Raw genomic sequence first — 15,501 nt, 5'->3', positions numbered from 1 at the left:
GACTTCTGGATGTCTGAGTACATCACATTCACACAGTCTCTAACAAACCACCACTGGGCCAATCTGAAGGGTGTCGTTAGACACTTTTTCCTTAACTCAAAAATTACTTGCGTGATTCCATTTCAAAATATCCATCTTGCTGTTCCAAACAGTAACAATAATAGCTGACGAATACATCACACAATTCAACCCGATCTTCGAGTTGCAGAAAAAAATAAAAAAAAAAAAACTTTCTGGTACTTTTAAAAAGCTATAGAGCAGTATCTAACTGCCATTTTCCAGCGTACATTGACCCTTTACACATAAGCACAGACTGACGATAAAATGAATACTGCCCTCTAACTGTTTCCCGACTGAAACTTGATCCCTTTAACCCACGTCATTCCCGAGAACCAGGTATAGCAGTACCTCCTCTCATTAGACAGTGGAAGATCCTGGCAAAGGCCCGCTGTACAGAAAAATTCAACATCCTCCATAACAAAATGTTACTAATGGTCCTCACCACCAGTAATATGATCAAACCCTTTGACTTCAAGTGAGGAGTGAAGCAGGGATGTCATCACCCCTAACTTTTCCTCCCTCTTCATCATCACCGTTCTTCATCTTGTCAAGAACAAGCTCCTCAGCAACGTGGACATTGTCTAGAGGATGGACGGGAAACTTTTCCGCTTTAACCGGTTCAATCCAAGTAACAAACAGCACCAAGCGCATTCATGGAACTTCAGAATGCGAATGCAAATGACAATGCCACCTCCACTCTCGCAGAAGGCAAATCTTCAAGCTTCACAAAAGCATTTCGAAGAATGAGTCTCAAACTCCAATCTTTAACCAATGTTTCCCAGATCATCCTTCCATTAAGATCAACACAGAAATCCTTCCAAACTGAAATGCTTCCCATACCTGGGAAGCTACCTCTCACCAAATCAGCTAACACTGAAAGAGAGATTCAACACTGCATCCAATCTACAAGCACTGCCTTCAGGTGACTAAGGAGCAGATTCTTCAACAACCATGGCATCCATGTTGATAACAACATCTTTATGCATAAGGCAGTCATCCTTCCGACTCTTTTATATGGTTTTGAAACCTAGACTACATATAGAAGTCACCTCAAGATGAATTTCTTCACCGAGGGTGATTAATCTATGGAACTCAATGCCACAGAGGGCTGTGGTGGTCAAGTCATTGGGTGTAGTTAAGACAGAGATAGAAAGGTTCTGGATTAGTAAAGGGGATTAAGGATTACAGGGAGAAGGCAGGAAAATGGGGTTGAGAAACATATCAGCCATAACTGACTGACCTAATTCTGCTCCTACCCTTATGGCCTTGTAGTATCACCTCCAGACTCCACAACCCCACCAGTGAAATTTTTTACTGAAGGTGAGAGAAGTTAAGCATTTCAGTGAAGCAAACTTATTCCTTACCTTTCTCAGATCCCATAAATAAATTCTGTAAATGAAATGCATAAGAAAACAAATCGTAATTAGTCCTAAAATATGCAAGAATCCTATCCTATTGTAGAAAACAAAACACATAATATTCAGTTCTTGCAGCGTTTTGACTGCCCTCAAATATTATAAGCTTAAGTCTTTGTAGAAACAAATGAATACCTATGATTACCGAACAACTGATTCCATTTATCCCCAAATATTAGCTATTTCATAAAAAATTACATATTAAACATAGTGGTTAGCACTGCTGCCTCACAGCACCAGGGACCCGGGTTTGATTCCACCCTCGGGCGACTGTCTGCATGGGTTTCCTCCCACCAGTCCAAATATGTGCAGGTTAGGCAGATTGGCCATGCTAAATTGCCCCAAAGTGCCAAGGGTGAAAAGTGTAGGGATAGGGCAGGGGATGGGACTGGGTGTGATGCTCTTTAGACAGTTGGTGTGGACTCGATGGGCCAAATGGCCTGCTTTGACACTGTAGAGAATCTATGGTTTCTCTGATTCTATGAAAAGCTGTAAGTTCTCAAGCAGACTACTGCATGGTATTAGCACCACAACAGGAAAGTTGAGACACAATGAGAAGCAATTTAAACATGCCATTTACAAAACTGTAAGCAACTGTATCATACTATGAACATAAACCACAAACTATACAGAAACACGTTCCATACATGTTTTTCAGTCACTTGGGTTACTTTTGTGACCCATTCATACTCTGTTTATACGTCTGAATTGCATACAGGAAACTGTCAGATCATAGATCCTGAACTCTACAATTATGCCAGTTATACATCTCAGAACACAAAAACACCTAGACATTCTGACAGTATAGTCCTGCAATTAAATCTTTATAATGTTACCAAAAGGACAAAGAACAAGAGTAGCAACTCAGTTTTTTGAACCTGCTCTACCATTCAACAAGGTCATTCTTGATCTGATTTAAATCACAACTCTACATTTCTGCATTTTCCCGATGATTTTTTCATCCCCTTTAAAATCCCTAAAGTATGGAAGAAGGCTACTTGGCCCATTGAGTCCACACCAATCCTCCAAAAAGCATCCCACCCAAATCCATCCCCCTACCTTTTGTCTCCAACCCTGCTTTTCCCATCACTAGCCTACACTTCCCTTGGACACTACGGCCAATTTAGCATGGCCAATCCACCTAAACTGCACATCTTTGAACTGTGGGAGGAAACTCCAGACAGACCCCGAGGGTGGAATTGAACCCGGGTCGCTGGCACGGGCACTAAAGGCACCAGTGCTAAAGACTGAGCCACTATGTCGCCCAGATCAAGAATCTGTCTTTGCCATAAAAATATTTTTAAATTATGCATCCATGTCTTTTGCAAAATGAAAATCCATAGACTTTCAACCCTCTAACAGAAAAAATATTTCCTCATGTGTTTTAAATGGGCAACCTCTTACTTTTTAAGTAATGACCCTTAAGTCAAGATCCTCCCACAAGAGGAAACATCCTTTCAAAAGCCACCTGATCAAGTCCCCTCAGGATTTTCTATGTTTCAATTAAATCACCAGAGTCTCTTCTAACCACTGGAGCTTGGAGGCCTAGTCTATCTTGGTTTTCCTTATAAGGCAATCTGCTCATTCCAGGTATTCGTCTAGTAAACCTTCTCTGAGCTGCTGCCAACGCATTAACATCCTTCTGTAAGTATGGTGACCAGTACAGTACACAGTACTCCAAATGCAGTCTCACCAATGCTCTGTATAACTGAAGCATAATCTCCCTAACCCTGCATTCAATTCCCCTACCAACCATAACATTCTATTAGCTTTCCTTATGACCTGCATACTGACCTTCTGTGATTCATACACTATGTTGTGAAGTTGGTAGAGTATTTGTAAATTGGAAGGCAGGATGTTACCATTTTACAAACAAATTCTAAACAAAAAGGGGGGAGGGGGGAAAAAGTAGTGTGGTACCTTTAAAAGACAATGTGCTTTTTCTAGGCTTGGAGTTTAAAAAATGTCTGCAAGCAGCAGCAGGCACAGAGTTCTTGAAATTGAAACGTTTGTATCAAAAGGCTGTATGATTACCAACCCATAATCATGTTGTTATTAAGACAATCAGATTGAATATTAGCCAAATAGTTTAAACCAGGCACTCAGACTAAAAACCAAGTAAAGTTAAATCTGTTGGCTTTGACAACCTAGGACTAATCCTATTGTAAGGAATTGACAGGTCATCAAGGGTATAATTTTACAAGAGGGTATTTGAAAATCAGAGTGAGAGCAACTACTGTTAGAGAGAAAATCACTGGCTCTCACAAAACCATTGTCTGATTAAAGGTACAGCAATGTATGGCGCTTACAACAGATATCCTCACTCTGCAAACCTTCAAAGCCAAGATGGGGCTCACAAGCCATTTGTGAATATACAGCCTACACTGACATATCATTCCCACCCAAATGCAGAGTTCCACCACATTAAATGTGAATTTTTAACTCCGTATTGAATCCACAGCTTGGAAATTCAATTAATTGTGAACTATGCTCCTGGTGTTTAATAAGGTTCCCCATGGTAGGCTCATGCAGAAGGTAAGGAGGCATGGGATAGGGGAAATGTGGCAGATTGGATTCAGAATTGGCTGACCCTGAGAAGACAAAGGGTGGTAGTGGACGGAAAATATTCAACATGGTGCTCAGTTACGAGTGGTGTACCACAAGGATCTGTTCTGGGTCCTCTTCTATTTGTGATTTTTGTAAATGATTTGGATGAAGGAGTGGAAGCGTGGATTAGTAAGTTCACGGACGATACGAAGGTGGGTCAAATTGTGGATAGTGCAGAGGGCTGTCCTAGGTTACAACGGGACATTGATAGGATGCAGAACTGGGCTGAGAAGTGGCAGATGGAGGTTAACCCTGAAAAGCGTGAAGTGATTCATTTTGGAAGGACAAACTTGAAAGCAGAATACAGGGTTAACGGAAAGATTCTTGGCAGTGTGGAGGAGCAGAGGGATCTTGGGGTTCATGTCCACAGTTCCCTGAAAGCCGCCATCCGGGTGGACAGAGTTGTTAAGAAGGCATATGGTGTGTTAGCTTTCATTAATAGAGGGATTGAGTTCAAGAGCCATGAAGTTATGCTCCAGTTATACAAAAGCCTGGTTCGGCCACATCTAGAGTATTGTGTCCAGTTCTGGTCACCTCATTACAGGAAAGATGTGGAAGCGTTGGAAAAAGTGCAGAGGAGATTTACCAGGATGTTGCCTGTGGAATGGAGGGAAGGTCTTACGAGGAAAGGTTGAGAGAGCTAGGGCTTTTCTCTTTAGAACAACGAAGGATGAGAGGTGACTTGATAGAGGTGTAGAAAATGATCAGAGATATAGATAGAGTGGACAGCCAGAGACTTTTTCCTTGGGTGGAGGTAGCTATTATGAGGGGGCATATTTTTTAAAAGTGAGTGGAGGTAGACATAGGGAGACATCACAGGTAGGTTCTTTACTTGGAGTGTGGTTGGGGCGTGGAATGCATTGTTGGAGAGGGTAGTGGAGTCAGCCTCATTAGGGGCATTTAAGTGGCTATTAGATTGGCATATGGATGATAGTTTAAGGTAGGGGTGGAAGTTCGATAGACCTTAGGATTAGGGTAAAAGTTCGGCACATCGTGGGCCGAAGGGCCTGTACTGTGCTGTATTGTTCTATTGTTCTAACACTCTTAGCTAATCTTCCTGATACAAGAATTCGATGAAGCAAGGTGCTCCTGACTGAAGAACAGCGGAGAAAGCACCGAACATTCAGGAAGTATCCTGGCTGTAATTGAGAAACTAAGTTTTAAGCTTTTTCAAAATTAATCTGTTTTATATAAGTGAGAGTTGTATTTATTTGAACAGCATTCCATTAGAATTTTATTTTATTTGGGAATAGTTTGTAGTTAAAAGGAGGGAATTGTTCAGTTTGTCAGTAGTTCTGTTAATCTGTTCACTGTTAGAATTAGATAAATAAATTGTTACTTCTTGGATTACAGAGTAACTATCAGGAGTTCATTTCATTTAACCTCCCCTTTATTGGGAGGCGAGAGGCAGGTTATACCACTTTTCACACTTTCTTTAACAGATTATGTGGCAAGGTGAGCTTCTCTGGATGTTTCGGTTTTAGTTTTGTATTTGGTTGGTGGGGGGGGGGGGGGGGGGGGGGAGGCGGGGAGGTTTTGGTGGGAGATCAACCTCCACTTCATAACTACAATATCCAGATTTCTCTGCATCCTTGCACCATTTGGAGAAATGTTTCTTTTTATTCTTTCGACCAAAAAATGAAACTTTTCACACTTTCCTACATTGTACTCCATTTGCCAGAACTTTTCCCACTTACTTAACTTATCTATAATCCCTTTGTAGGCTCCTAATAACCTCTTCACAACACACTTTCCTACCTTTATGTCAACAAATGATCCCTTCATCCAAATCATTTATATAAATTGTTTAAAAAAAAAAAGAGAAAAGAAAGAGTTAAGGCCCGAGTATCGAGCCCTGTGGCATACCATTCATGACATCCTGCATCACACAATATTATTAAGTTTGTTTAAAAACCAGTCAGGCTAAAGGCAATTGTCCAAATTGCTTCGTTATTAATAGATTTTGAAGTAGGAGAATAAAGCAATGCAAAAATCTTTAACTGCTGTTACATAATATTAAAAAAAATTGAAAAACATGTAAAAATTTCTTACTATGGAAAGTTTTTCCGTAGTTGTGTATCGTGCAAGTATATAGGTGCGTTTTCCAGACCATGGCTCAAAATCATTCCCGACTGCTGTATCCTCTGCTTTTTCACGTTGTTTCTTACCAGGATCCTGGGTAATAACACAGAAGTGGACCCATCAAAGCAAGTTAACAACAACCTGTACCTTATACAATGTCTGTATGGCATAAGCCTGTCCTGAACAGGTTAAGCTTTAATGTTCTGAGGAAGAGTTACTGGACCCGAAACATTAACGCTTTTTTCCTTCACAGATGCAGCCAGACCTGCTGAGCTTTTGTTCCTCATTTACAGCATCCACTGTTCTTTCAGTTTTTATTAAGCTTTAATGAAAGCAGGTCAGGTAAAAATGCTGCAGTGACAAGGGGGCCAGTGAGATCAGTTGGCTAAATGGTTAACATGGGGCTCTAACAGCACAGGTTCATTCTTATTTTGGCTGTGGCAGATTTAGGACCTGCCTCAACAACTTGAAAGTGAAAGATTTTTTGAAAACAGTTTAATGGTTTAATCCCAGATTGTTTTATAAATTGCACTGGAAAGAAAACAACTTTTGTCCAGAAACCAAAATACACCCCTGGTACTGTCCTCAAAACACCACTCAAAATACACTCAGAATCCCTGCATCTCAGTAGGTTTAAGCTATTTGGGACTTTTAGCCTACTACTTTCTGGAGCCATTATACACCCGAGCTCAGACATTCTCAGCCTCTTCAGGGTTTTATCTCAACATTACTGGTATGGGACTAACACCAACTCTTCACTTTAAGACAACAATTCATCCCAAATCTTTCCCTTCTCAGCAACACTGATCTACCAGCCATCATAGTACAAGGGCTACTCTTTAAGCTCTGGCATTTTTCTTGATATTAAATAAAACAAGTTCCAGAAGTCACAAAACAATCTAAGATAAACAAGAAAATCCATTAGTAGTGCACAAAACCCATTAAAGCCAGGCCTCCAAACTATTTTGAAAGAAATCACGGCTACAGAAATACTTACAATTAAATTTCAGACACACAGAAAACTGACAGTTTATCAATGGGACAGCACAGTAGCCCAGTGCTTATTACTGATGCCTCACAGCTTCAGAGACCCAGGTTTGATTCCAGCCTCAGGCAACTGTCTGCATAGAGTTTGCACATTCCCCATGTCTGGACAGGTTTCCTCTGGGTGCTCTGGTTTCCTCCCACAGGGATGTGCAGGCGAGGTGGATTAGTCATGGGAAATGTAGAGTTACAGGGATAGGGGTAGGGGTAGGGGGTGGAATGCGCTTTGGAGGGTCGGTGTAGACTCAAACGGGCCAAACAGCCTGCTTCCACACCATAGGGATTCTATGAACTCAAAAAGCTAAACCCAAGCATTCAATAAATTACTCTTCAATCTACGATACAGCACCATGTCTGCTATTTAGTAGTCCAAACACAACATTTCAACTGGGAGGACTCAAAGGAGAAAATGAACATTCCAAATTTACTTTAAAAACTAATTATAATTAACAAAAATAAACAGTAAGATTTAAAATTCATTAAGAACATTCAAATATTTGTAATTTGCTGAGCTTGGCTAAAAAATTAATCAAAGAAAGAATGGCGTAGTCAACAAGTTTAAAAATACCATGTTGGCATTGCTTTTTCCTGCTCCCATGATAGCAGATGTCAGAGGATCTGCTGTTGCAACAAACTGTGACAGAGGATCACTCCCATCCAGCATGCTGCTTAGAGGGTCCATTATTGAACTTGAGGAAGATGATGATGTAGAAGAAGTACTTCCTTTCCGCACTGTTTTCTTAGTTTTTGACTCGGTGACCTACAAAAGGATTGTCAAATAAATGTAATCAACTCTCCTGGATTCATTTCTGCAAGATGTTGTGCCAGTGTGAATGCAGTTGGTGCTTCAATTTGCATATTTATCAAAGTACAAAAAAAAAGCCTACATATGAAATCTTAACCAAAATGTTTTCAGAGTCTCTTCTGCTTATCTACCCTCAACTCACTGAAAGTTATTCTTTCTTGACTCCCATCTGAACCTTTCATGGTTTTGGAACACCTCCACCAAATCTTCCCTCAGCACAACAATCCCAGCGCCTCCAGCCAATTCATGGAATTGCACTCCCATGTTTCATCTCTTCTACCCCCTCTCCTTTGCAACTTTGTTCCCAACCCCTTACCCCCTCCAGACATAGTGCCGTACTAAGACTATATTTTGTGGAAGTTTAGCATAACCTGCCTTTTCTTTAAAACTCTATGCTCCCATTTATAAAGCCCACAATTCCAAATGCTTCATTAAATGTTACCCCCCCCATCCTGCTACCTTAAAATCTATACACGAAGAGCCCCAGGATCACTCTGTTCTTACACTCCTTTTAAAATTGGACCATTGAGCAGGTATTATTCCATTTCATTCTTCCTACCAAAATGGGTGTCTCAATTTTTCTTTGAAGTTCATTTGCCATACAATGCCATCCCACCAGCCTTTCACATCCTGTCCAAGTCTACTGCTCGTTTCCTATTTAATGGAGCTTCCAGTTTACCTGCCATCTATAAATGTTAAAATTGTGCCCGTTACTCAAGCCCAGGTTTTGATTAATATTTTAAAAAAAAGCCGTGGTCCTGGCATTGAACCCAGAGTAATATCAGGCAGGCCTCTTGGTCTATAGAAAAACATCATTCATCACAACACTATTTCTTAACCAATTTCACATGCTGTTAGGTGTCAACTTTACGAACAAGATTATGTGACATGTTAAAAAAATCTTTTGCAACTTTATGTGCACATCAAGTGCATTGCTGTCATCCACCCTCTGTTACATCAAAAGCACAAATTGTTAGAAACACAATTTAGCGGAAACAAAAATCAGTACCAAGCCAAGTGGCTGTTAAATCTCTCTCTCTCTCTCCGATTATGTTTCAAAATGTTTCCCAACCAGCAAGATTAACCTGACTGGCCTGCAGTTACCAGGGATTATCTTTGCTGATTTCTATGAACAAAATGGCAACATTTACAATCCTTCAGTCCTCTGACACCACCCCAAAAACCTAACAAGTGGTAACCATAATTCATACCCTTCCTTCCTTCAGCAATCCAGGACTTTCTTCTGGGAAGTTTTCACTTTCATTACTGTCAGTTTTTCTAACACATCCTCTTTATCTTATTCAGTGCTCCAAAACTGCTTCATTTACCTTAGATTTGGCAAAGAGGCGAAGCCACATTGGATTTGGTACTGGGTAATGAACTAGGCCAGGTGTTAGATTTGGAGGTAGGTGAGCACTTTGGTGATAGTGACCACAATTCCATTACATTTACTTTAGCGATGGAAAGGGATAGGTATATACCGCAAGGCAAGAGTTATAGCTGGGGGAAAGGCAATTATGAGGAAATTAGGCAAGATTTAGGCTGCATAGGATGGAGAAGGAAACTGCAGGGGCTGGGCACAATTGAAATGTGGAGCTTGTTCAAGGAACAGCTACTGCGTGTCCTTGAGAAGTATGTACCTGTCAGGCAGGGAGGAAGTGGTCGAGCGAGGGAACCGTGGTTTACTAAAGAAGTTGAATCTCTTGTCAAGAGGAAGAAGGAGGCTTATGTAGAGATGAGGCATGAAGGCTCAGTTAGAGCACTTGAGAGTTACAAGTTAGCGAGGAAGGACCTAAAGAGAGAGCTAAGAGGAGCCAGGAGAGGACATGAGAAGTCTTTAGCAGGTAGGATCAAGGAAAACCCTAAAGCTTTCTATAGGTATGTCAGGAATAAAAGAATGACTAGAGTAAGATCGGGGACAGTCAAGGACAGTAGTGGGAAGTTGTGCGTGGAGTCCGAAGAGATAGGAGAAGCACTAAATGAATATTTTTCGTCTGTCTTTTTCCTGTGTGAATACTAAGACAATATTGTTGAGGAGAATACTGAGATACAGGCTATTAGACTAGACGGGATTGAGGTTCATAAGGAGGAGGTGTTAGCAATTCTGGAAGGTGTGAAAATAGATAAGTCCCCTGGGCTGGATGGGATTTATCCTAGGATTCCCTGGGAAGCTAGAGAGGAGATTACAGAGCCTTTGGCTTTGATCTTTATGTCGTCATTGTCTACAGGAATAGTGCCAGAAGACTGGAGACTAGCAAATGTTGTCCCCTTGTTCAAGAAGGGGAGTAGAGACAACCCTGGTAATTATAGACCAGTGAGCCTTACTTCGGTTGTGGGTAAAGTGTTGGAAAGGATTATAAGATTTATAATCCAGGATTTATAATCATCTAGAAAAGGAATAAATTTGATTAGGGATAGTCAACACAGTTTTATGAAGGGTAGGTCGTGCCTCACAAACCTTATTGAGTTCTTTGAGAAGGTGACCAAACAGGTGAATGAGGGTAAAGCGGTGGTGTGGTGTATATGGATTTCAGTAAAGCATTTGATAAGGTTCCCCACGGTAGGCTATTGCAGAAAATACAGAGGCATGGGATTGAGGGTGATTTAGCGGTTTGGATCAGAAATTGGCTAGCTGTAAGAAGACAGAGGGTGGTGGTTGATGGGAAATGTTCATCCTGGAGTTCAGTTACTAGTGGTGTACCTCAAGGATCTGTTTTGGGGCCACTGCTGTTTGTCATTTTTATAAATGACCTGGATGAGGGCGTAGAAGGATGGGTTAGTAAATTTGTGGATGACACCAAAGTCGGTGGAGTCGTGGATAGTGCGGAAGGATGTTGCAGGTTACAGAGGGACATAGATAAGCTGCAGAGCTAGGCTAAGAAGTGGCAAATGGAGTTTAATGCGGAAAAGAGTGAGGTGATTCACTTTGAAAGGAGTAACAGGAATACAGAGTACTGGGCTAATGGCAAGATTCTTGGTAGTGTGGATGAGCAGAGAGATCTCGGTGTCCATGTGCATAGATCACTGGAAGTTGCCACCCAGGTTGATAGGGTCGTTAAGGCGGCGTACGGTGTGTTAGGTTTTATTGGTAGAGGGATTGAGTTTCGGAGCCATGAGGTCATGTTGCAGCTGTACAAAACTCTGGTGCGGCCGCACTTGGAGTATTGCGTACAGTTCTGGTCACTGCATTATAGGAAGGATGTGGAAGCATTGGAAAGGGTGCAGAGTAGATTTACTAGGATGTTGCCTGGTATGGAGGGAAGGTCTTATGAGGAAAGGCTGAGGGACTTGAGGCTGTTTGCATTAGAGAGAAGAAGGTTAAGAGGTGACTTAATAGAGACATACAAGATGATCAGAGGATTAGATAGGGTGGACAGTGAGAGCCTTTTTCCTCGGATGGTGATGGCTAGCACGAGGGGACATAGCTTTAAATTGAGAGGTGATAGATATAGGACAGATGTCAGAGGTAGGTTCTTTACTCAGAGTAGTAAGGGCGTGGAATGCCCTGCCTGCAACAGTAGTAGACTCGGCAACTTTAAGGGCATTTAAATGGTCATTGTATAAACATATGGATGATTATGGAATAGTTTAGGTTAGATGGGCTTCAGATTGGTTTCACAGTTCGGCGCAACATCGAGGGCTGAAGGGCCTGCACTGCGCTGTAATGTTCTATGTTCTATGTTCTTGGTAAGCAACAGATTAATGTATTCATTCAGCACTCAGGCAGCAGCCCTCTGTCTCTCCCAGTAGATCTTCATTTCGGTCCCCAACTGACACCACTGCTCTTCCACCAACCCTATTGCTGTCAATATACCCACAAGTAATCCCAGGCTTCCCTTTTATGTTAGTACAGGAATAGGGTGATGACTTTCCCTTTAACGCTGTTACTGTGCTTTGCACTCCAATTTACATTTTATTATTCAACTGCCATTTGTCACACGCTGCCTTTTTCTGTTTCAACCAACGCTAACACTTAACCCCTTGGGGAAATTTACTTGGGACGACAGGATCGCAAACAGCAGAAAACTGGTTCAACGTGACAACATCATCTTGCCTTTTAAGTGTGACCATCAACAAACTGACTTGACTACTTATGATTATTTTTTTAAAAAAAGGAGACAGAGCAATGTTATTGAGAAACGCACCGTAATAAGTTTCAGAGGGTGGAAGTCACCAAACTCGAGAGGTACAGCGTCGAGGCAGCATGATTTTAATTCTGCTTTATAATTTCTGTCTCTGGAGTGCCTTCAAGTAAAAACAAACAGAAAACGAAAATCAGATTTAGTTGTTTCTCTTTTAAACAAGTCACATCCTTAGCACACATGCACATTTTAGTCACATTTCAACGTCCACCCAAGGGTGAGCTGATCCAAATCATTCCTCTCTCCCCTCCCCTCCCACCCCAGCCTTCAAACAAACTGCAGGCACACTGCTCAGAATCCAACTGGACAACAATTCTGTTTTCCAGATAAAGTAAATCAATTCTAAGAAAAAAAAAAGTGAATTAAAGCAAGCCATATTATAACTGATAATTTACAGAAACAGACTTTTAAAATTACCCAGGAAAAGAAAAAAACAAACTACTATATCCACAGCAGCTCACTACCATCTCAAGGGCAATGGAGGACAGGTAAAAATGCTGATCCTATCAGTAGAACTCACACCCTATGAGAGAAGATTAAAAAAAATGAAAGGGCAAGAAACTGAGTTGTACAATCTGTAAATTAGCTAGTCTTGTATATAATACAGAAGTAAAACACTTCTCATCCACAGCAACAGTCGCTACAATAATCCATGATATAAAATCAGTTGTAGAAGGACTCAACTCAGATCAAGGTGGTTAACCAGAAGTAGAGACAACTTCTCAACCTCTAGTCACCTCTTGTTTAATCTGAGTTTTGGCAGGGAAAGAAAAGACTATATTCAAATTAAATCAGTCTGATAACACCGGTTTTGGCATTAGTTCTGTTAGTTTGAAGTTTGCTCATTTAATACCTAGTTTCAGATATCCATTATGATCATAAAGACCAAGCCTTTGAATAAATTAACCAAGGAGCTAATACAATATGAAAGGATTCAAGTCTGATCAACAGTTGATCAGGTTGAAGGTCAAGGCCTGGCGATAAGCAGCTCTTTATCACAAAGGTGCTTAATAAAAGTGATCTCAGGAATAAAAAGATCATGGACTATGAAGTTGTTTTCAACTGAGGTTATAACATTTGCTAAAGCGTCAAATGACTGTGATGCAGAAGTGCCAAAAATTTTTCTTTGGTGAAAACCCCAGAATGAGAAGACAGGATTTGCAGGGGTACTAGCCGGTAAGGTCAATGGAATAAAATTAAACACGTCGTAACTGTCAAACATAAAAACTATGCCAAACACCAAGTTCCTCGCAGAAGCTCCTGGACACACTCACGACAACTAATGGATGAACGATGAAGGAGTGATTATGGGATCAGCCATGTATGGCGCAGTTGCCCAGGCAGTTCATGTACAGAAAGCAGCTCTTAGATTAAGACGTTTTTAGATTCCAAATAATCAGTGATCAAGAAACATTACGTAGGAAACAACACCACAAATGAATTAAACCACTTGATGTCATGATTTTCAAGAACACACCAAAACTTTTAAGTGAGGATTCACAGTCGTCAGACAAATAAAATTGGCAAAGATTGCCTGGAAAATGATTTTTTTTTTTTTTTTTTTTTTTTTAAAAAAAATAGGTTACAACTTCTTCCTAGAATAAGATGAGATGAAATAACAAGGTGTAGAGCTGGATGAACACAGCAGGCCAAGCAGCAGAGGATCAGGAAATCTGAATTTCGGGCCTAGACCCTTCTTCAGAAATGGGTCTAGGCCTGAAACGTCAGCTTTCCTGCTCCTCTGATGCTGCTTGGCCTGTTGTGTTCATCCAGCTCTACACCTTGTTATCTCAGTAGGAACTGCAGATGCTGGAGAATCTATCTCCTAGAATAATATGTTGGGAAGCCATGTAAGGACGGTTATTTTCAATCTAGCAACGTGCATTGAGGCAGGATGACTGAGTAATCTAACAGTAAAGGATTTTGAGGAAGTGACTGCAAAATACGGAATTTCATATAACATTGGACTCCAGTTTGTCTCTTTCAAAAGAAAGAATTTTAAATTTAGCCAATTACATTGGTAGGAGGAGACAGCTGACTAAGATTGACAAAGTAAATAGACTTATAAAAAGTAAGCTAGCAAATAACCAGTCAACAATATTTAAAACATTCAAACAATCAAACAACTCTCTCAGCTGGAAAGATCCATTTTTCTAGAGCAGTTTAGGACAGTGTTGTTGTACTTCTGATGCCAGTAAAATATGGCAGGGTCTGCTTTTAACTATATTAACTTTAATAAGATAGATTGACTGAGAAATACTAAACTCTACAGACATTATTTGAGCCATAAGTGCATTTATTTCATTTCCTGAAGTGTCCCCCTGCATTTGGGACCTCTTGGAGGACCAGAAAAGATTTGCATCTTGAGCTGGTCTCCTTATAGAAATGTAGCTTTAACATCAATTGATCTGCGCTCCCAAGTATAAATTGCTTATAAAGCCAAAAGAAATTTATGATTGTTTTTCCTTTACAAGCAGTGAATCTCACATCCTAATCCCCCAGTTTTTCATTAACTTTGCATCACTAGCCTGGTTTTGGCTTTACAAGTCCCATCAGGGGACATATTTGTGGTATACACCCACACTGGTAATGGGGCTGGTGGTTCCCTAACTGGTACCTCTGAACACCCCAGATTCTCTCTAGATTTGTAGTTCATGAGAAATGTTACTGAAAGGAAGGACAGTGGATACACAATAGCAAATATTCACAGCACGAATGGGAGAAAACAGAAGTGGCCAAACAATATAAAAAAACATACAAATTGGTAAGAAAAAACAATATACCTGAGAATTGGTAACGGTTTATAACTAAGCAAAGGAGGACTAAGGAACTGATTAAGAAGTGGAAAATAGAGTACAAAAGTAAGCTTGCAGGGAACACAAGAACTGACTGCTAAGGCCCCTATAAGTATGTAAAGAGAAAAAGATTGGTGAAAACTAACGTAGGTTCTTGTACTCAAACAGGAGAATTTATAAATGGGGAACAAAGAAAAGACTGATGAAGTACATTCATACTTCGCTTGCTTCTGTGTTCACAAAAAAAGGGCCACAAATAACACATCAGAAATGAAAGGGAACGCTGGGTTTAATGGGAGGACAGAACTGAAGCCATTCTTTATTAGTAGAGAAATGGTATTGAAGAAATTGATGGATTTAAAGGCAGATAAATCACCAAAGGCCAGATATTCTACATCCCAGTGTACTTACAGAAGTGGCCTAGAAACAGCAGATGTATAGATGGTCATCTTCCAAGATTTTTAAACTATAAAACAGTTCTTACAAATTGAACAGTAGCTAATGTAAACTTACTATTTAAAAAGGGAGATAGAAAACAAACAAGGAATTAT

The 15,501-nt window shown here is 40.5% G+C and overlaps 1 protein-coding gene across 1 annotated transcript in view; it reads right to left on the bottom strand.

Moving 5' to 3' along the window:
* Positions 1–1,413: 1,413 nt before the first annotated feature.
* LOC109919807 (VPS35 endosomal protein sorting factor like) overlaps positions 1,414–15,501 on the bottom strand; it is a 16,788-nt gene continuing 2,700 nt past the window's right edge. Inside the window, exons 2-5 of the mRNA XM_048593378.1 lie at positions 12,159–12,258; positions 7,777–7,968; positions 6,135–6,257; positions 1,414–1,449 (exon numbers count right to left, since the gene is read on the bottom strand). Coding sequence (XP_048449335.1) covers positions 1,414–1,449; positions 6,135–6,257; positions 7,777–7,968; positions 12,159–12,258 — 451 coding nt within the window. The remainder of the gene's footprint in view (positions 1,450–6,134; positions 6,258–7,776; positions 7,969–12,158; positions 12,259–15,501) is intronic.

This window comes from Rhincodon typus, unplaced genomic scaffold (genome assembly GCF_021869965.1).
Source record: "Rhincodon typus isolate 14 unplaced genomic scaffold, sRhiTyp1.1 hic_rhity00002740, whole genome shotgun sequence".
NCBI lineage: Eukaryota > Metazoa > Chordata > Chondrichthyes > Orectolobiformes > Rhincodontidae > Rhincodon > Rhincodon typus.
Note: the sequence above shows the minus strand (reverse complement) of the source record. Positions and strands in the feature narration are given on the sequence as shown.